Raw genomic sequence first — 21190 nt, 5'->3', positions numbered from 1 at the left:
TCTAAAAACAAACACTGGAATGTTTTAACAAGCAGTGGGGAAGAACATTATCATAATCGATTAATCGCATGCCTTCAATGTCCTGTTAATGATTAAAAAAAGGTAAGAGACACAGAGAACATATGGTAGCGCCAACATCGAAAAGGACTGACCTGCCGACTGACAGAAAAAGAAGAAGAGGACTTCGTTTCTACAAAATGACATTCATTGAATCTGGAATTGCAAACTATAGGACAAAATATCTTAATTGAAAATAAATTCTCAAAAATACATTTTTACAGCTTGGTTATTTTAACGTGAAGTTTGCAATTCCCATTTCAATTTTTCTCAATTTACAATTTGGAGAATGCGACCTTAAGTATGCAGCATAAAACGGTGTATACAACAAGTCAGCCAATGATTCTGCAAATGAAACGTTTCACACCCAGCTGTCCATGGTGAAGCAGCAGCAGCAATCAGACGGAACGATCGATGAGTTACAGTTGCCAATTTGCATTACAGGGAAAACAGTCAGTTGGAAGACTACCATAACTCAGCACATGCTCTAAAAGACCAAACTGCAAATGTTCAACGAAAGCAAAATCAGTCCTTTCATAGTTTCACAGCAAATGCTTAAAGTTGAAATAATGTAATTCTTACAAATGACATTAAGGCACGACTACTTGCATCGTATGTTAAGGCAATTTATCACACAAGGTCTATTGGAATCCCTGATCACCGTTTGGCTCGGATCTTTACCAGAAGCCAAAGGATTACAATCAACGTCGAACTTCCCCCACTGAAAGCTCTGGAGTGTTAAGTTCACAGTAATAACCTGGATATAGTTTAAAGCTGTTCGGTCAATTTTTATTCCCCCCAATTAATGTATGTTGTTGCACTAGTGTGCAGGCCCATTTTATTTTTTTTATTTAAATAATTATTCCAAATGTTACAAATAAAAAAAACGTAGGGACTTCTTTTCCTTATGTATAACGTGCAGGTTGACACAAGTTTACAATGTTTGGAGCTTTAGTCTAGTTACATTTCCTTTGTAAACTGTGTCATTGGCTGTCAACGTAATACTCCCCTCCTTCCAGTGACCTAAAAGGCAGCATCGTAGGATCACTGCTGTAATGCTCTAAGCAGGCCGCTGAATGTCCTCCCCTGGAAGGACAGAGACCGAAATTTCTGGCACCCGCCATACTGGAATTACAAAGATGGTAGTGCGATGTGAATTTAGACCAAACAAGGTCAGTACAACCTCAAATAAAGTAAGTAGCTCCAGTCCAGAGGTCACTATTTGTCATTGGGGGAGGAATAGATTGGCCAAGGCTTAGGGGGCTGGTGAAATTAAGGGACATATACTTTAATATCTAGTCTAGCTTTGGTAGAAGAAGATTTTCTATAAACCCTTAATTTATCAAAGACTAACTAGAGGTTAGCTGCCAGGTTTGCAGCACTTTGAAGGCAATAAATGACCAATTAAGGAAGACACAATAACATAACTAGAAAACCCTTTGATCATTATGGGCACGTGTGCAATTAGTTGCAATCTATGACAAAAAAAAATAAACCCATAACTTTCCCTATTCCTTCCAGTGAATATCTTCTTTACTTTATAAATTGATCTAGAACAGAAGGTTCAAGTTTCATGTACAGTACCGTCTGTGCATAGAGAGAGATCACAGCTCGTGTCTCTCTACAAAGACAATTTAGCATATAAATAGAATATATAGACATCAACATATCTGGTAGACAAAATACAATTTGTACATATAAAAAAAGTCAATCGTTTGTTAATTTCAAGTATTTTCATGAGAAGAAAAGAAAAATTGTAAAAGATAAAAAGGGAGATAAAATGGAGAAGGAACCGCAGAATTCCTGGAATGTGTCTCCGGAGGTGGCAGTTTAGTAGGTGTGGCACCTTCCGCCCTCAAACATGACCAGTGTAGAACCAGAATATATTACTGTTACTCACGGGGTGTCCATGAACGGCGCACAAAAAAAAAAAAAAAAAAAAAAGGCTTTCGGTGTAAAAATGTATAATTTCGTTTGGTTTAAATAAAATATGTTCCTTTTGTGACAAACACCACATTCTTAGAATAGGCTTTACCAGAACCAGTAAAAGATGAACATTAAATGTCTATCTAGACAGAGGGCAATTTACATAGGATTTCTTTTTTTAGCATGGTTTTCACACCTTCCTGTCATGAGGGAAAGTGAACTCCTATTTGCTCATCCTGCCAGTCTCTACATTGTAGTGTTTGGCCAGATCAAGATTAGGTACTAGGTAAGACTGTCTCAGCTGGGCCATACCAAGAAAATAGTGCACATGAGAAGAAAAGTTTAGGCTAGCTTCGCACATGGCTTTAGACTAGATGGGCAACAGATACATTTGAACGGTTTCAGATCACCTAGTTCTGAAAGGTTTCAGGTCAGTCATGGTGGAAAAAAAATGATAAAGTCCAACTATTAGATATGTACCCTTAACTGTTCTTCGAAGGTTCTAAATCACCCACCACAGAGACCTCATGTCTCTCCTTTGTTGTGTTCGAGTTTATTGAAATCATTCAGTAGCTGTTCATAGGGCACACAAACTTCCATTTCATTGCTGGAAAAAGAAGACTCATCCAAACAGGTGAATTCGTCCAACCTGGTTGGTGTCTCTGGGTGCCCAGTATTTTCCTCACACGAGGTCTTTGATTTCTCCTCATCCTCAGAAAGGTCACATTCTTCCTCTTCGTTGACAAAGGAGATATTAGCATTCTGGAATATCAAAGGCTTGTAATCTTTAGAATCCCACAGTTCTCCCTCTTCCTCACTAATCCGGTCTAACTGGTTTATAAAAATACTTGAGTCTTTGTCTTGGAAGGACTTGATACCAAAGTCTTTTTGAAGACCATTCGAAAAAGTCACTCCATCATAGCCAGAACCGCCATGCTTGCTATATGAAACCATAATGTCTTTGCCTCGCGTCTGCATTTTACTATTGCCAGCTGTATTACCATTCATTATCATTTGCCCGTCTTCGGTTTTCAAGCCATTTTTTCCTATTTGCTTTATCAAATCATTGTAGGTTTCTTCTTTTTTAGACAGAAAACTCATAATATTGACGTCTTTGGAATTTGCAATCGGAATAGGCTTGTCCTTCTTGGTGCGCGGATCTATTTCAAATGACTCTTTCTGCCTTTTCCTCCTCTTTTTAATAGCTTTGTGTACCTCAACAAACATGCTGACTTTCCAGTTTATAAAGAGTGAAAGCCAGGCCAGGCCCAAGTAGATCCAGAGCTCCACAAAATATCGATACAGGACATTGTAGTTGATATCTGGATTCACACCTGTCAAATGAATGAGCCCCAAAAAATAAGGTGTTAGAAATAGCAGTGGATCCAGAACACAGATACAAAACACACCAGCTGAAGAATATTTAGGGTAGAAATTGTTGTGTGAGCAAGTGAATCAAAGATTAGAAACAGTATGAAGACGAAAGATAGATTTTGTGGACTGAATGAAACAAACAAACAAACAAACAAACAAACAAACAGACGTAAGTGGGGTTAGTGCGCATGTACATAATTTACTTGTTGAAGAATTACATTTAACAACATTGGGAAAGGTTTGGCTACAGTTCCGATTATTTAATACGTTAAAAACAGATAATCATTTAGAAATCTTGGCAAAAATAATGATTTAAGTGGAGAGAGAAAAGGTGGGAGTGTGGGGAGATGACAGAAGGAAAATCTATGGAAAATAAGCAGATTTCTGTTTTAAGAAAAAATTAGGGATCAGCACTGCTGAAAAAAAAGAGTATCGGTATTTGATGTATAATTTTATAAATAAATGTAACAGTTAAAAGAAATTACTGACATGCTCTGAGATATATTGTAGTATATATATTGTAGTCGTTGCTGCTGGCCCAGCAGTAATGGGACTAAGCGCAGGACTTCTCTTTTTGTATTTGTATTTACTTTGTATCACACAGCCTGGTTACAATGCTGCTGCCCATCCCATGTGTTCCCTATTAAGGGTTAATAAGTATAGGGGTGTATATAAAAAATACCCCTTTCTGTCTCATTAGAGATATCTTTGCCAGAAGCTCAAGGAAGCAGGCTGAAGGGTCAGTGTTAGGACCCGCTTAGGGGGGTCTGCCTTGACGTTGGCAGGCAGGCATTCCCTCCAATGGCCATTGGAGCAACTAAATGACCTCCATTTGTTTAAATATACATAGGGATTAAGGAAAAAGCGCAAGTAACATTTTCTTTTCTTTGGTTTTTACTATATAGTAGTCGTTGCTGCTGGCCCAGCAGTAATGGGACTAAGCGCAGGACTTCTCTTTTTGTATTTATGCTCTGAGATATAAATTACTTTTTCTGTTCCTTCATGATTTTTATCACTATGCTACATATTCTCACTAACACACACACACACACACACACACACAATCACTCACACTCTTTTCGTTCAGTAAACCCACCCTGAATGGTATGCAGCCAATAAAACATAGTGATGCCCACTGTATACTAGCAGTGAAATAAGAGAGTCAAACTCTATATAAATGAAATGCCAAACTACTAACCTGCAACGTAGTCCCCAAAGCCAATCGTAGAGATGGTGATGAAGGAATAGTAAAGGCCTTCGATGTAGGTCCAGCCTTCAGTTTTCATGAAGATGAATGGAGGGATCATTAAATGGACCAGGACGCCCCAAATAATGAAAATTGCTGTGCAGGTAATCTGAGCTGTTCTCTAAGAAAAAGGGAGAAGAAAAATGACTCCTCTGTACAGTAACACAGAAAAAGTAATTTGTATGTTACACGGTAAGTTAACGGAGCACTCTGATAATAAGAAAAACTAACATTTGCTGTGTGTGCTGACACAGAACGCAAAGTCCTTCAAAATTTGAAGGACCTGAAGGAGGACACGGTCTGACACTAAGAGGGCGTCTTTGGCAAAATTAAAACAATTGCCATTTCTCAGTAAACAGCAACGTTTACATAAAAGTGAGGATGGTTTAGAAATGGAGCAATTACCATGGAAACCAATAGTCTCCAGGCAATCAGCCAGAGCGGCCAAAAAAGAAGGAGGACTTTTCCATCGAAGGGTGAGAGAATGAGTTTGTGAATTCGGTAAAAAGAAACCAAGTTAAACAATCCAGCAGAGAGTCTATCGACATGGACTTAATTTACCCAATGGATCAAGGTCATAGAGCCTTTAAAAAGGAAATATTTTAAGTAACTAAGGATCACAGCAGATCTAAGGGACAACAGCTGATGGAAACACGTACGACTGTCCTTGTATGTCATGGTTATTGACTACATAAACCACCTTACAAATAAGACACTATTTATAAACAGCTGGACGGCATGTGGTCATATCGCATGATAGGGAGACGAAAAACCTCGTATGTGGAACATCTGCTGGAGGGGAAAAAATATATAGAATCTGATCTGCCACCTGTGTTTTCTGTACATTTCCCAGACCTTCCTCAAATCTTCACAGGGGATAGAGTTTCTTGGAAGTTTTATAATTTTAGCTACCGTGGATCGTGTGTTTTGGACGGACTATGAGAAGGTGTTTGCCCCCAGCTGTACATTGAGCTGCATGTATATATTTAAAGATATACGGGGTATGAAACTTGGAAGAAGACAAATTCACCAACATCATCGGGTTTAATAGATTTCAGACACCGCCGTTTGAGAGTCATTTTACGGCTTTGTATGTAATGTATAAACATGCAACTCAATAAAGAAACTGGAAGATTATTGATATGTTCTACGTTTCTATACATGCCAAAATAGTTCAAAGGCGGCTTCTTACAATAATAGCAAGCCTTCTGCTGAGAGTCCTCCTTTGGATTCGTGCCAGAGCAGATAACAAGTGTGCGGAGGGAGGGACGGGGGGGTGTAAAAGTGCATATTTCAAACTTTCCATTACACATTGTATTCTGTATTACTGCATCTTGCACAGAAAAACTTAAAACAGAGATGTTACCCTAAAAAGCTTTCCATTAGATAGATTTATCTAAAAAAAATAACTGAGCTATTTCTATATGTAAGAAAGCCGGGGATGTGTAACAGATCTGCCCGTCTAATGCAGGGTGTCTCTGTGCATTGAGGCATTTCCAGATTTTTATATTTAAGTTAAAAATTGATTGGCTGCACAGTTTTTTCTTTTCAATACCTACCAAGGAGACACCTCGTTTGGTCAGAAACACGCCCAGACGCTTTGCTCGGCCACCAAAGAACTTGCCAAGTGCACTGATCCATGTCAAGCAGAGAGGGACCCCGAACAGGCCAAAGAATATACAGAACAGGCGCCCAGCTGGTGTCTTGGGAGCTATATTACCATAACCTAAACAGGAAAAGCAAAGTCAATAAATCAAAATGTATTAAATAAGGCTTCCCTGTGCGAGTGTAAAACCTGTGAAACAAACCACCCCATTTCTCCCAGTGCACCAACTTTTAGAGATCTGACAATTGGCTCTCCAATTTATATGCAGCGATATAAGAGATTCATTATGTGACCCTGGGCACTGAAAAACATACATTATATTTGGCATCCACCTATTCTTAGATCGTACAAACAAAGCAAGTGATGCGTCTCTGTGTTCGTATCAGTACAGTTATTCCAAAGGAATAAGTATTGTTTTAGGGTTAAGACATTAATAACACCAAGGTAAATCATTCGGAATTCGGGCAAAATCATTAGGTTACTCCAACCACGGTGGCCGCTTCTGCTTTTTGAAGTGGACATGGTGGTAGGAGTCTAGAGGTGCAGTGGTTCCACTTAAAACGCTGCACATCCAGAGATATTGGTAATTGTGTGCTCGGGGCAAGTTACACCCACAACACACATGACTTAGACAGCCCAGAACTTCTAGGCTGTCTAATGTCCAATATGTGCATATGTCATCCACGCGCACAACATGCAGTGTCCAATTCCCTCCATCCTCCCTGTCCCCCTCCATTACATTTTTAATTATCTGCCCTCCCTCATCCTCTATTCCATCCCTCCCATCACTAGCTCAGAACATGCATTTGCGTTTTGAGCTAGTAAAACGGTCAAATCAAAGGCTTCTCTACAAGAAATCTTTGATTGGACCTCACAGGAACAACACCAAGAGCTTTGCCCGGCCTAAAGGTGAGTAAACCTAATTTAAAAAACAAACAAACAAAAAAAACACTTTAGAGCATTTTTTTAGTGGGGAGACTTATTGGATAATGTCAATGGGACATAATGCTTATCACAACAAAAAAAGGTTGGAGTAACGCTTTAATGATGACATGTTAGAATTTACTCCAATGTTTATCTAGGGTTAGTATTGCAAAGTCAAGTAGAATACGTTCATAACAATTGGCTTCTAAGCATTTTAGTAGGTCTGTGGACAATTATAGAAAGGAATTCAACACACGGATCTTCACATGGCTCTGCCCGTAATAAAAAAAATAAATAAAGAAAACTCTCTTGCATACAGATTCTTCAAAACACACACGGTCTGCCATACACTTTGTATTACTACAAGGACAAACTACCAAGATCTTGGGACCACTCATGGTCGAATTTGAGAGACACTAAGTGAAAATATCCCTCACCGATTGTAGTGATGACTGTAGCAGAGAAGATGACAGCATTTGGCCAGTTCCAGTTGTTGAATGTATGGTTTCCTGTAATAGCAACCCCTTGTCCAGCAGCATTTGACACGACCTATGAAACGCAAAGCAAACAGTCAGCATCGGTGAACACAATTTAGGTTTAACACACAGGAATAAAAATCTATAGCACGAACCATCCAATTAAGGGTTAATATGTTCTTAAATCGGGTAGAACAAACATGTAAATATATGGAGATTTTGGAACCAGAGTTGAATATATCACCAATGACCTCATTAGCAGCACTGTATGAGGACATACCTCATTGTAGGAGTTTGCAAGCACCTACTGACGTTTCCCTAATTTCTCTCATGGCAAAAGTCTAGAGCCCAACATGTTGAGCGCGAACGAAAAAAGAAAATGATAACGCTTTATATTGTGGAAAGAGATTTTAATGGCAGAAACTCAGATCAAAACACATGTAAATACACTCATTCATTCTGAAATCTAATCAGTGCAGATAAGACCAGAAGAAAAATGGGCCAAGGAAAGTGTGCCAGACTCTACCTAGTACCATTTAGTGCCTTACTCCTTTGAGCAGCATGGGCTGGTAACATTCTCTCCATCTCAGGGAGAATGAGAAGGCAGAACTAGGAGAAAGGCAATTATTCAACTATACTGGCCAAGAATCCCGCTAATCGCACACCCCTCCAACAATTCTGTGAATAATGTTCTATTTCACGCAAGTTAATGAGAAACAGCTTAACGGTTCTGAGAAATTATGACATTGTTCCAGTTAACTGTATCCTCAAAAGCTAAAGGAGGAGCCATCTAACACTCCAAAAATGATTACACTGTTTCGCTCTAATAAATGCGGTTTAAATAAAACATCACAAGTAAAGTATGTGTATATGTAGGGAAAAGTGTCGAGAAAAAAAAAAATGGTGGATCACTGACTACTTTCATTAGGTACAAATTTTGATTAATGCCAGGTCCAAAAACAAGATTGAAAAGTGATGATCCTGTAAACATTAGTTCAAATAGAATCTGCTTTTATACCAGAAGTCCTTCCACAGTTTACAGAAATAATTGTAGACAGTCACCCAAAGAAAACAAGGAAATTTGAGTGCTCACACAGCTCCTTTTGCCATAGAGATTCATGGTTGCTTCTGACAATGCATGAACATATATCATACATTACAACAGTCCCCTAAACGTTCTCAGGGGGGGGCGATGTGGACAGATAGATGTTAAGGGATTGTTCTGTTTAACAAGTGTGGGAGATGTGGACAGATAGAAGTTCAGAGATGGTATGGTCTAACCAGTGTGGGAGATGTGGACAGGTAGATGTTAGGCGATGGTCTTGTTTAACCAGTGTGGGAGATATGGACAAGTAGAAGTTCAGAGATGGTATGGTTTAACCAGTGTGGGAGATGTGGACAGGTAGATGTTAGGCGATGGTCTTGTTTAACCAGTGTGGGAGATATGGACAGGTAGAAGTTCAGAGATGGTATGGTTTAACCAGTGTGGGAGATATGGACAGGTAGAAGTTAGGCGATGGTCTTGTTTAACCAGTATGGAATGTGTGGACAGGTAGATGTTAGGAGATGGTCTTGTTTAACCAGTGTGGGAGATATGGACAGGTAGAAGTTCAGAGATGGTCCTGTTTAACCAGTGTGGGAGATATGGAAAGGTAGCAGTTGGGAGATTGTCTTGTTTAACCAGTGAGGGTGAGATTTTATCCATTAGACCGTGTGGACAGTTGAAGCTAGACATTTAATAGAGCAACATAGCAGAAAAAGGGTTTTTATTTGAGATTTATTTATTTTTTTACATTTCTCATAGCTCATTATTTACATCTTTACAAAGAAAAGCAATCCCTGGATACCCAAAATTGCATCCACCTATTCCAGCTCACTTGGAGCTTTTCATGATTAATGTTAATCCGTGAAGATAGGATTTCACTCTATTCAAGCAAAAGGTTTCCCTGTTTTGAGACTCAACCAGAAAATGAATGGTTATTGCTTTCCTTTTTTCTGAATAACAGAATCTTTCTGGACACAAAAAGATCCGCTATCTTAAGTAATAGCTTGTATATCAGCTACCGATTGTAAGAAGTCAATGGAAAACAGTGAAATTAGAGAGCAAATAACAGTCTGAGAGTGAATATGTGAGTCATGCGTGTAGTTTGATCATAGTATCTCAAGGTGATTCAGGAGTTTTACATGAACAGAGGAACCCGGCCGGGCGCACACCCATTTTCTAAAACCAGGAACAAGGCTAGATTAACAAACAGCTGGTTACAGTAACTTCTGCACAGTATATCTATATATAGTGTGAATATATTTTTGTCATCACATGCCAGTTGGACGTGTAGGGTCCTCTCTCTGGCCCTAGTCACTATCGACCATACTACGCCTGTTCTCGGCACATTTTGTTCCTTAAAGCAAGTACTTGGCAATCTGAACCACAGGGTTCTTAAGCCAAATACTGAAAACCATAACATTCTTTAAACTATACCTAAATAAAGTTTAGAATTAAATGTCACGATGTAACCATGCTTGTTGTATAGGTTTATACTTTAATTACAGTGTTTATATCTTGGAGAAATCGACCGATCGGCATTCTATTTGTGAAGTATAGATAATAAAGGGGTTTGGAACATAATCACCCCAGCTGTATGAGAACTTCAACTCTCCATAGGCTTTTCAATGTGAGGTTACATTTTAGCCACCACGGCTGTTAAGCAACAAATTAGGACCCACGAGCCGTAATGATCTCACATATCTTTTATCCTGTATCTATTAAATGGAGAAAATCTGAAACCTCAGGCTGGAGCATTGCATCGCAACCTTCTGCCAGTAGCTTTTACTAGTCCGATGTCAGACTGTCCTGGCAGAAGACCAAAGTCATCACGCGTGGCCAAATGGAAAGGTTTCTCAAGGCAACCTCAAGCAGTTGACAGATGCATAGAAGAATTCTAGAAATAACCTAGAAATGAAACCCTGAAAAAGCCTTGTTAATCATTTTATACCACTAGTCCCCTAGCTAACAGAGCTGTGATGAATTCCGTGCAGATGGAGGCCGTAACTGGACAAGTTACATTTTTTACCCAATCCTCTAGAGTTAATTGTACAACTTGTTGTATTGATTATGGTTTTCAGAGGCCATGGGTGCAGTCAGTCCACTTTGATATAAAAGGAGGATTTTCCGGAATTCAATGTCCGTTCTGTCCCGGGATGCGATAATTAGAAGAAGGTTTCACTAGGAAGCCTTTGTCATCTCACTGCTAACCTATACAAATATGATATCATCGTATTATCTCATCCCAAACGGAGGAGCCAGGCTTTGGGTGTGGGGAATACTCTGGTTTCTATTAAACTGCTGTAATATAGATTCAAGGAAGGGAAAAAAATGGATTGAGAATTAAATGTCATTTTCTGTTTTCTCCTTTAAAAGTCTGTGAAACAGATGGGTCTCAAGGATTCCTTTAGTCTACTGTATGTATCAAATAATGATTAGTGGCCACTTAGTTCTAAGAGTATTTGGAAAGAGAAACACAGACGATTCAGTAGGTTTTGTCAAAGTATGATGAGAGGCTGAATAATATCATATTGGAAGCAAACAATCCCATAGGAGGAGATTGACCACTTCTGCAGTGGTCTCTGTTGTTCCAGTTACAGACGAAGAAAAATAATTTTACTGTCCCAAGGATGGGTTCATGGCTTGCTAAGTATCATGGATGTTTTGGTCTTACAAAAGCTAGGGATTTACTGCTAGGCCATCAGTAGTCTTTTTTATAAAGGAGGGCCAGTGATTAATATAATATTCATCTATTAATAAAATAAAACAAAATAAAGAATGTAACAGTTTTCTTTCAAACATCAAAGGAGCACTATAGGGTCAGGAACACAAACATGTATTCCTGACCCTATAGGATTAAAACCACCATCTAGCCACCCTGGTCCCCCTTTAAAAAGAAAGTAAAATCTTACTTGTATTCAAGTCTGCAGCTGCTTACTTGTCCCCGTTTCCTTTAGACCTGCCCACTGCCTGCTGACATCATCAGAAGTGGTAGCCTGATTCAATCACAGTGCTTCTCCATAGGATTGGCTGAGACTGACAGGGAGGCAGATTAAGGGCGGAGACAGCATGATTCAAACACAGCCCTGGCTAATCAGCATCTCCTCATAGAGATGAATTGAATCAATGAATCTCTATGAGGAAAGTTCAGTGTCTGCATGCAGAGGGAGAAGATACTGAATGTTTGGATGCATTTTAGGCAGCCATGACCCAGGAAGGATCTCCAACAGCCATCTAAGGAGTGGCCAGTGAAGTTATTACTAGGCTGTAATGTAAACACTGCATTTTCTCTGAAAAGACAGTGTTTACAGCAAAAAGCCTGAAGGTAATGATTCTACTCACCAGAACAAATTCAATAAGCTGTAGTAGTTCTGGTGACTATAGTGTCCCTTTAAAAACCATTCAATATACCAGATTGAGCCTTCTGGAGATTACTGGAATTCCTGTCATAGAGGCCATAAGTAATAGTTGCCTTCGAGGTGTCCAGGTACACTGCCGTAACATGAAAAGAAAGTTTAACACGCTCTAAAGGAATGCGGTGTACACCGGGCCACATGTTCAACTTGGGAGACTGGATTAGGCTGAGCGCCATAAATAAAGTCCATATTTCAACTCTCAAGCACGATGTCTACACCCAGGTAGGCAACCCCATGATTCAGCTGACGGAACCTGTTCTCCTAGCAGAATTTAGACGTTTTTTCACTAAACTGGACATCGTGTGGAATTTGACAAATTTACAGAGTTGCAAATTTAAGGATAAACCTGAATTGAAAAAATGTGCAGTCCCACGGTCAATTATCTCAAATGCTCAATGTAGCAACAGCATAGGGCGTAATCCAAAGTGAATATGGAACTAAAGGTCAAAATAGCAAACTGAAAATAAATTCTCCAAGCCAACTATGCTTTCAATTTGTGCTTTGTCTTTAAATTTCAAATTCAGTTTAAATTCTACCTTTCGTAACCAACGCCACATGTTTTCAACAGCCCGGGGAATAAAACCGTAAATAGATAAATGTATATAATATGCTACAGTGTTATAAAGTACACCTACAAACGCCCGTTTAAAAATGTAAGCAGGCGACTCAGGAGTTAAGGGATTAATAGCATTTTCCAAAGGGAACATTTCCTAACAGATTCTTGCTTGTGACATCCATCTGTCCTGCAGATACCAACCAAGCTCCGCAGTCCGCCCAGAATATATTTCAGGGCCATAGCTGATATTTAAAGCGCGCAGCAGCTGGCCGGCTGTCTGTCTTGAGGCTCATAGTTATGTAATCGGACAAATTCCTCTTGTAAGAAACGCCTTTGGGCCAAAAAAAATATTTCAAAAAGAGGCTCAAGTTAGCTCTGAGATAGAGACAGCGTGGTCAGCCCGAAGCAATCCATGGGGGCTGTTATGTGACAATTAATAGATTATATACAGACTAATACCTTAACTCTGCCAGAATGAGATGTCCGGCCAGTCTCGGCTACATTACATTCCACTCCTGGGCAAGAAACCTATGATTGGCTGGCCAACTGTTTAACGCCCATAACTTTGCACAGGATGAAAGGAGTTGTGGTCAAATACAATGATATGGGGATAGGCAGCCGGCAGATCAACTCTTCCCAAACTACAACTCTATGACAATCAGCCAGCTGCTTCAGCTAAATGTGCCAAGAGAGACTCGTTCCTCTAACATTTGCATGTATGGATATTAAAGGGGCAAGATCCAGCTCTGCTCCTTACATTATGTGGGAACCATTAACCCCTTAAGGACACATGACGTGTGTGACACGTCATGATTCCCTTTTATTCCAGAAGTTTGGTCCTTAAGGGGTTAAAGGGGTCCTCTAAGCACCATAAACACTTCAGAAAGATCTGTTAAGAGAAGCAGTACAGTAGGAGCCTGGGGGACCAAAATGGTTTGAATACTTAGCGTGGAATGGCACAAGGGGACTCCTGGGACCATAGTCACTAAATGGGCTGCAGTGTAAAAAAAACAAGTTATGGTGTAGTAGTTATAGAGGTTAGACTAGAACAGGTAATACAAAGAAACCCATTTACATGGATACGGCTAAGGCAGAGGAGATCTGTAATGTGAGTACCTGAAAAACCTCCATTAATCAGGTGCGTGAACATCGGGGGTTGTAATCCACATAAAACTGGAAATTATGTGAATCATGGGGGAAAGGGGAGGGGATTAAAAAAAAAAAAAATGAAAGTAGCATCGATTTCTCCTTTACACTCACTGGGACAATACAGGTTAAGCAGCAGGACGTGTCCAAGTTCCACACCCAATGAAAACCTGTTGTAATTACCGTATTTATCGGCGTATAACACGCACTTTTTCTCCCTGAAAATAGGGAGAAAATCATGGGTGCGTGTTATACGCCGATATCCCACATTTACTTACCTGTCTTGAAGCGTGGGCCGGCTTCACAGAGCGCACCGCGGAACTGGAACTTAAATTTCAGGTTCCGGTTTCCGGCGGGACTGAAAGGAAGTGTGCACACTATTGTGTGCACACTTCCTTTCAGTCCCGCCGGAAACCGGAACCTGAAATTTAAGTTCCAGTTCCGCGGTGCGCGCTGTGAAGCCGGCCCACGCTTCAAGACAGGTAAGTAAATATGGGACAGAGGGAAAGTGCACTAGGGGACACTATGGGAGGGGGGGGGGGACACACTATGGGGGGTGGAGAATAGTATGGGAGGGGGGGAAGAATACTATGGAAAGGGGGGGGGACACTATGGGAGGGGGTGGAGAATACTATGGGGGGAGAGAATACTATGGGAGGGGGGGGGGATTACTATGGAAAGGGGGGGGGACACTATGGGATGAGGGGGGGGAATACTATGGGAGGGGTGGAAATTTCCTGGAATTTCCTTCTGGAAATGAGGTGCGTGTTATACGCCGGGGCGTGTTATACGCCGATAAATACGGTATATAAGGTTTTTCCTCACACCATGGTCATGAAGGGGTTAATGATTTACACACACACAAATAGCACGCAATGGATATAAACAAGAGTACACGCGTTGCCTTTCTGAGCTCCCATTGGTCGTCTTGCTATGCCTCTTACACTGACTGACTCAGTGTAACAGGATTTAAACTAGAAAGGTAAAAGTAAACCTGTTTTCGTCGCATGCCAGCAGATACCATTAATTCCAGATAAAAGCCTTTGTTTCGGGAGAAAGTGCAAAATACAAGCAGCGATTGGACTTTGTACCAGCGATAGTAGGAATTCTTCAGAAAGCAGCCACACCAACAAGGTCAAAGAGATCAGACGAAAAACTGTGTATACGCCGTTCACGTACGGCTAAAGACACGAGACGCGATGGTCGGGGTAATGATTAAGTAACAGATGTCTTTGCGATTGGGACACACAAGTTCATTGCCAAAGTCTCCCAGCAAAGACTCCACTGTCTGAAGAACATCAAAAAAGAACTTAGATCAATGAGGAGGCTCAAAACTACCGAGACCAAAATGCAGAGAGCCACGAGGGACGTGGAATGCCGAGGTGCACAAGAAATCAAAATTATTCAATGATAAGGGTCACGTCAAGAAATATTACATTCATTTCCATATGGCCTAAATCAGAACGACGTGCACAATTCAAAGTTAACAGATGGATAGAAACGGTTTAAAAAGGACGTAAAGCCACCCCCTGAAATAAATGATCGGACATAAAATCAAATGGCAGAAAGGTTTGGCCTGGACTTTTTCTTTACAGACAAACAATACCTTAACAGGTTAACTGCAGCAATGTCTGAAAAGGCTTAGTATTGAGTAAATCTGGCTTTTTACCAAACCAAGGCGAATTTGTGGACTCCGATGCAATCGAGAACCTTATAGACACGAGCTACTGACATTTACTCTTGAGAGCAGGACTTGCTATTTAACCCCATCAGAACAAGGACAGACTTTTTTTTTTACTATTTTTCATTTCTGAAAGGGTTAACGGGCAATGTTAAAAGTAAACATTTACAAAACATAGAACTATAATAGCTAGCACTGTAAGTCTGTATTGATAGAGCATCTACAGTATCAGAGCCGGAATCTGAACAGAACATAAAGCTTTTCACACTCTGGTGATAGCGCGCGCTCTGAATAAAACGCCATACAAACGCAGTTAATGAATAAACGATTCAGCCTTGAATTTCATCACCTGCTCTGATAAAAAGGAACAGATTAAATATTTCCAAAACCAAATAAATAAAAAAAAGTGTTTGTTAAATTGTAAACTGGAAAATGCCCAATACAGCTTGGGCTGTTTGTTTCTTACAGGATCAATACCTAGATTGCAAGCTCTGCAGGCACAGAGTCATATCAGTGATAGTGATAACTGTGCAGAATGGAGCCTAACAGGGGCAGCAACATGAATCGGTTTATTATGATTAACTTTACTCAGAGTTTAAACACGATTTCACTGTAATTTAAACAAACAGGCATGGACGGATTAGAGAACATGCTCCTACAATAAAGGGATAGCACGATTTAAAAGCACATTTCTATCAGGGTTGAGCATAAGATACTTAGAAAATTCTTCTAAAAAAAAAATTTAATAATAAAAAAAAAACAATTATAAAAAGAGAGAAAAATGTGCGGATTCAGACAGCATCAGGACTCCACTTTCTTCATTCTATTCAATAATCACTATAAGACCGGAATTAAAAATCCCTCTTTTACAGACTGTAAACGTGTAGCGTGACGACAGCGTGGAGATTGTATAAGGAGTAAAAATCCCCAAAGTATTATTTATTTGTACGCATACTTTCAGAGGAAGGACGAAGATAAATGCTGTTGTCCAAGTCGATCTGCCTGCTCGCTACGCCAGGCAAGCCTTATCTGCAGATGTTCCTTCACCACAAGCCAAACATACATAATTTATTCTCCCAGCTTCCTGCATGTGATTCTTTGGCTAGGCTGCCATAGATCGCAAGACTATCTGAAGGCAGCAGGGCCTGTACGAATCTGCTTCTGTGCTAAGCGGAGGAACACTGGAACCACCATAACAACTACAGGCTGCTGTAGTAATTATGATGCTGGAGTGCCCTGGTGCCATCCCAGACTTTGCTTTCTACTACAGGCGAATCTCTGAGCTAGGGTATGCGGCGTGGGCACCCAGGCAAGTTGCCAAACAGTCTGAAAAAAGTTTGACAAATTACACGGGGAGGGTACCAGGCCACTCTTGGTGTCACAATCACTAAAGTGAGCTTGCCAAACCCAACTCTGCCGGGAAACGAATAAAGCAGCACATTACAGGTAGTCCTCACTTAACGGCTAGCTCTCTAGCATGGAGATTCCCCACGTTAGTGAGCTGGTCTATGTGCGGAGGAATTCCTCCGAATGTAGACCTGCTCTCTTGCACATGCTGGTGAGCGCATCTTCACTTAGCGACCAATTCTTTTTACGACCAAGTCGTAGGAACGGAACACAGTCCGTAAGGGAGGACAGCCTGTTCTAAACTTGTGAAATCGTTAAAGAACTTTAATATCCCGAAATTGTTACACACGCTGTATGCAGAGTATTTGTCTTTATTGTCAGTTTGAATTCTAACTACAATTTCTGCATTGGTAGAGATTACATACAAACAATGGGGCATATTGACAAACACAGATAGAGAAGTGTCACTTCATGTCCAGATCTGAATAGTAACCACAGGCTGTGGAGTCTCCTCGCACCATAACCACAACATTCATCTGTACAATCAGAATTTAAAGTAACGGTGCTTACAGAATCCACTTACAAGGTTCGCAATTAAAGAACCACAAAAGCCACTCCGACCACTTCCTCACATGAAGTGTCCTGGGTGCCGTGTTCCAGGTGGTTTAAAAACATGTAAAACATTGCAATTTTGTTTCTCGATGAGAAGCGATGGAGGAAAGGTATTGGGTGGCTGCAAAGAGTGAGTCTCAACACTGCAAATAAAGCAAGTTAATATAATTTATTTATTTTTTTAAATTAAATTTAGGGGGGTGCAATAATTTAAATAATACACATAGCAGGGGTGCAACATAAGTAGATCCCCAGATCTCGTAGAACTACAACTCCCATGAGGCTTTGCATGTCTTCAGAAAGCTGTTGTTTTAAAACCTCTGCATTAAAGCATTAGGCACACAAAAGGAGAAAGTTTTTATTTATTTTTATTTGTATCATACAGAGAAAATAATGTTATAACTGTAACCAAACCATAACTAACCCCCCTGCAATAACTGGCTTCCCACCAAACAGAAAACACTAATTAAATTACACCAATTCACACACTGCGCAGGTAAACAAGCTAATTAATGTTTTTGTGTTTCGTTTTGGAGACGGAGGCAGATTTTCTCCGCCCGGTTAACCATGTGTGATTTAGGGATAAAACCTGGCAGTGTGTGGGGGATGGGGTCATTATCCACCTGCACTTACATAAACTAATTCACGCGTGACGTTTAGAAGGAGACGCCTGTGGGATCTACAGAGAACATTTTTTAATATGTACAGGTGTTAATATTTCAGTCGTTCCCATAATCTGCCCCCGTAAGGTGATAATAAAGTTATAGAAGTGTCTGTTTGCCAGCAAGTTACAGAAATCTCTGAAAAACATACAGGCAAAGATTGGATCTCAAACTGCTAAACAACTGCAACTCCCACCATGCGGCCGGTCAGCTTTACGGATTGTAGTCCAATAACAGCTGGGAGTGGGGAGCTATCGATTGGCTACGTCTGCTTCAAGGATAACTGGAGAGATGGCAGCTGAATGGCTGAGTAACAAATCAGTAAAGTTGCCAATGATTTAAAAAACAAAAAAATGGATGCTGAATGTTTTCAGTTACTTTGTTTACCCGGCGGTCAGTTTCCTGTACCTGCATTCCTTATACGTGGTGTTGGGCAAGCGTAGAATTGTAACCGTAACAAGCTTAGCTATTCTATTTTTGCTACAAGGAAATACCAGCTGTAAGATGAACTCTTCAATTAATAAGGGTTATCAAAAGAGCCAAGTCACAAAAGCAAACACTTTAGGGTTGGTTGTCAAAGCAGCGAGAATAAACATCAATACAGACGTTCGGTATCATTGATTTCTTGGAGTGAATTCTTTTAACATAAACGGATCCTCCAGTATCCCAGCATCACACCTTTAATTGAACATGAAGAGGTAATCTCTTTGCTGGGGTGGGGAGGTGTTGGTCTGGTTTAATAAAGGGTTTGATTTAAAACCCATGAGGGAAACAGAATGTCCCCTTTTATGTTAGTTTAACGAAGCAGGTAACCTGGCACAGATGCAAGGAGCTGAGAACATGATATAACTTGTCAAATAATCACAACCTAGACTTGGGTTTATTGGTGACGTGTACAGGAGAGTCCATCAGTCTAATAAGATTAGATCTACTGCTGCAAAACAGATCAATAAGAATGTCTGGGATAAGATATTTAGGAAGAACTCAGAGCTCTGTGCTAAGAACACGTAAACAGTTTTATATCAGTTAGGTGGGAAATTCCAGAGAAGGTCTTTAAATCACTTCGCTTCCACTCAAAAATTGAAGCAGAACAGAATGGACTTGGCACGCGACTGGGAGCAGATGAAGTGGTGGTAATAAAATACATTGATTAAACCTGATGACAAGGCTTTTACTGATAAACAGTGAATCTACGCAATGTATCAAAGAGAGGATATCAAGTTTAGGTGACCGCCCAAGCATCATGACTTCGCAAGGACCAGAGTTGAAACATTGACACCCATTCAACGGACACAAAAAGTGACCAACTCTACGCGCACAGGCTGAATGTTACCTTCACTGTGCTCCTTCCTGACCACACCTCAATGCTTTACATGCTCTCTCTTCTACGAGGCAGAGTCCAAAAAGCAAAAGTAAAACAACTTGAAGTTATTGCTACTTGCCGAAGTTAATTCGCGAGGCCGTTCGCAGCAAAACTCGAACAATATCACAATTATACTCTTATAATTTTCGTTTGCGAACAGTTCAGTCATTGAGGTAGCTCTTTCCTGCCCATTACCGCCTACTTGACCTCAGAAGATTCCTTCAGCTGACATGGTTTCTTCTCTGAGAAAGATTACTTTGACACAATTTGTATCCAGTTCAGGTTATTTTACCAAATAATACTTTTGTAATTATATTGCAACATATCAAGTAATATCTTACTTTACTGCAGACTACTCGAATTTGATTATTATTATGAATTCTAAAGAGTCTAAGAAAACTTTTCCACAGTCACTAATTACTGGTACTAATGTGGAATGTGAAATGCAAAACCTGTGGCTCATGCTATCAGCCAATCTACCAAACCTGCGCAACATACTAAGGTAATTAATACTCCCTCTGACCAATTTTGGTCATCTGTGGAGTCTGAAAGGAATTTGACGCAAGGTTTCAGGAGGTCTGGGAAGGCCACCCCGAAGCGTAAGCATTGTTTTGACTGTCCTTATGATTCCCCTTCTTGCTCAAAAGCATCGAATAGAAAAAAAAAAAAGGAAGGGCCAATAATGAAACGCAAATTTGTTGAGAGTAACTTACTCAAAAGACCCTCTGCATTTGAGGAAGACAAACAAGCTCGGAAGGCCATTCCCAGGAGCAAATCTGACTCTTATAAAACCTCTTCTGATAATTCATCCTCATCTTTTGAAGATGAATAATCTGATGTGGATTCTGATTATTCTGCATACTCTGAGGTGCCTGAAAAAGTACCAAAATCTGATGGTGAAAACGTTATCACGGATACTGCAGGAAAACCTTTACTTAATCCAGATAATATAAAAAACATCCCCGTCCAGCTGAATGTGTTCCGATGGCTCATGTAGCCAAATACCTTCAATATTGGCTAAGGAAACCCCTTGACCAGGCAGCCAGGAATAAGCTGAGGGCTGAATGCCCTAGACTGCCTTTAGCTCAAAAAGTTGCACAGACCCCTGACTTAGATCCTACTTTAATACAATTTCTAACAAAATCAGGGAAGAATCCCAACAAAGGACCCGGCCGGTCACTAAAATCTTGTCAGGACAAGCTAATGGATATTTATGGTCCTGTGGCAAAAATATTTGAAGTCCTAGAACAAGTTTCTGCTTCAGGGAGTTCCCCCAGTATTGACATCCTTAGAGGATGGACTCAACGAATTGTATGTTTTCTAGGAAACGCTAATACAGCTCTAACCACAGAAAGACGAAGGTCAATACTCAAAGATTGACCCACAATTAGCTAACTTAGCCTTACAGAACCAGGACTAGTGGCAGAAGGACTCTTGTTTGGAGACTCATTTATTGATAAAGAGTTTTAATCCCTAAGGTTTTTGGAAGGGCTGGAAGAGGACAGAACCGCTCTTCCAGCCGCTTCTCTCAAAACAGACAAGAAGCTCATTCCAAGCAAACAGATCCTCATTTAACACACAGCAGACATCTCCATCTTTCCCCACTTCGTGGCAGAACATGGAGATCCAGAGGTCATCGAGGAATGTCTTGCTGCTGATCATCGTCTGTGAGTACGACAATTCCCCTTTCTTGTCCAGAAAAATTGGGAGGCAGACTTTCTCACTATTTCCATGTCTGGAGTCAGATTACAAACGA

At 40.3% G+C, this 21190-nt stretch overlaps 1 protein-coding gene across 1 annotated transcript in view; it reads right to left on the bottom strand.

Moving 5' to 3' along the window:
* Positions 1 to 1887: 1887 nt before the first annotated feature.
* KCNK5 (potassium two pore domain channel subfamily K member 5) overlaps positions 1888 to 21190 on the bottom strand; it is a 37883-nt gene continuing 18580 nt past the window's right edge. Inside the window, exons 2-5 of the mRNA XM_063444118.1 lie at positions 7571 to 7682; positions 6163 to 6329; positions 4556 to 4724; positions 1888 to 3317 (exon numbers count right to left, since the gene is read on the bottom strand). Of these exons, the coding sequence (XP_063300188.1) occupies positions 2509 to 3317; positions 4556 to 4724; positions 6163 to 6329; positions 7571 to 7682 (1257 nt within the window). The 3' untranslated portion in view covers positions 1888 to 2508. The remainder of the gene's footprint in view (positions 3318 to 4555; positions 4725 to 6162; positions 6330 to 7570; positions 7683 to 21190) is intronic.

Source organism: Pelobates fuscus, chromosome 2 (genome assembly GCF_036172605.1).
Source record: "Pelobates fuscus isolate aPelFus1 chromosome 2, aPelFus1.pri, whole genome shotgun sequence".
Classification (NCBI taxonomy): domain Eukaryota; kingdom Metazoa; phylum Chordata; class Amphibia; order Anura; family Pelobatidae; genus Pelobates; species Pelobates fuscus.
Note: the sequence above shows the minus strand (reverse complement) of the source record. Positions and strands in the feature narration are given on the sequence as shown.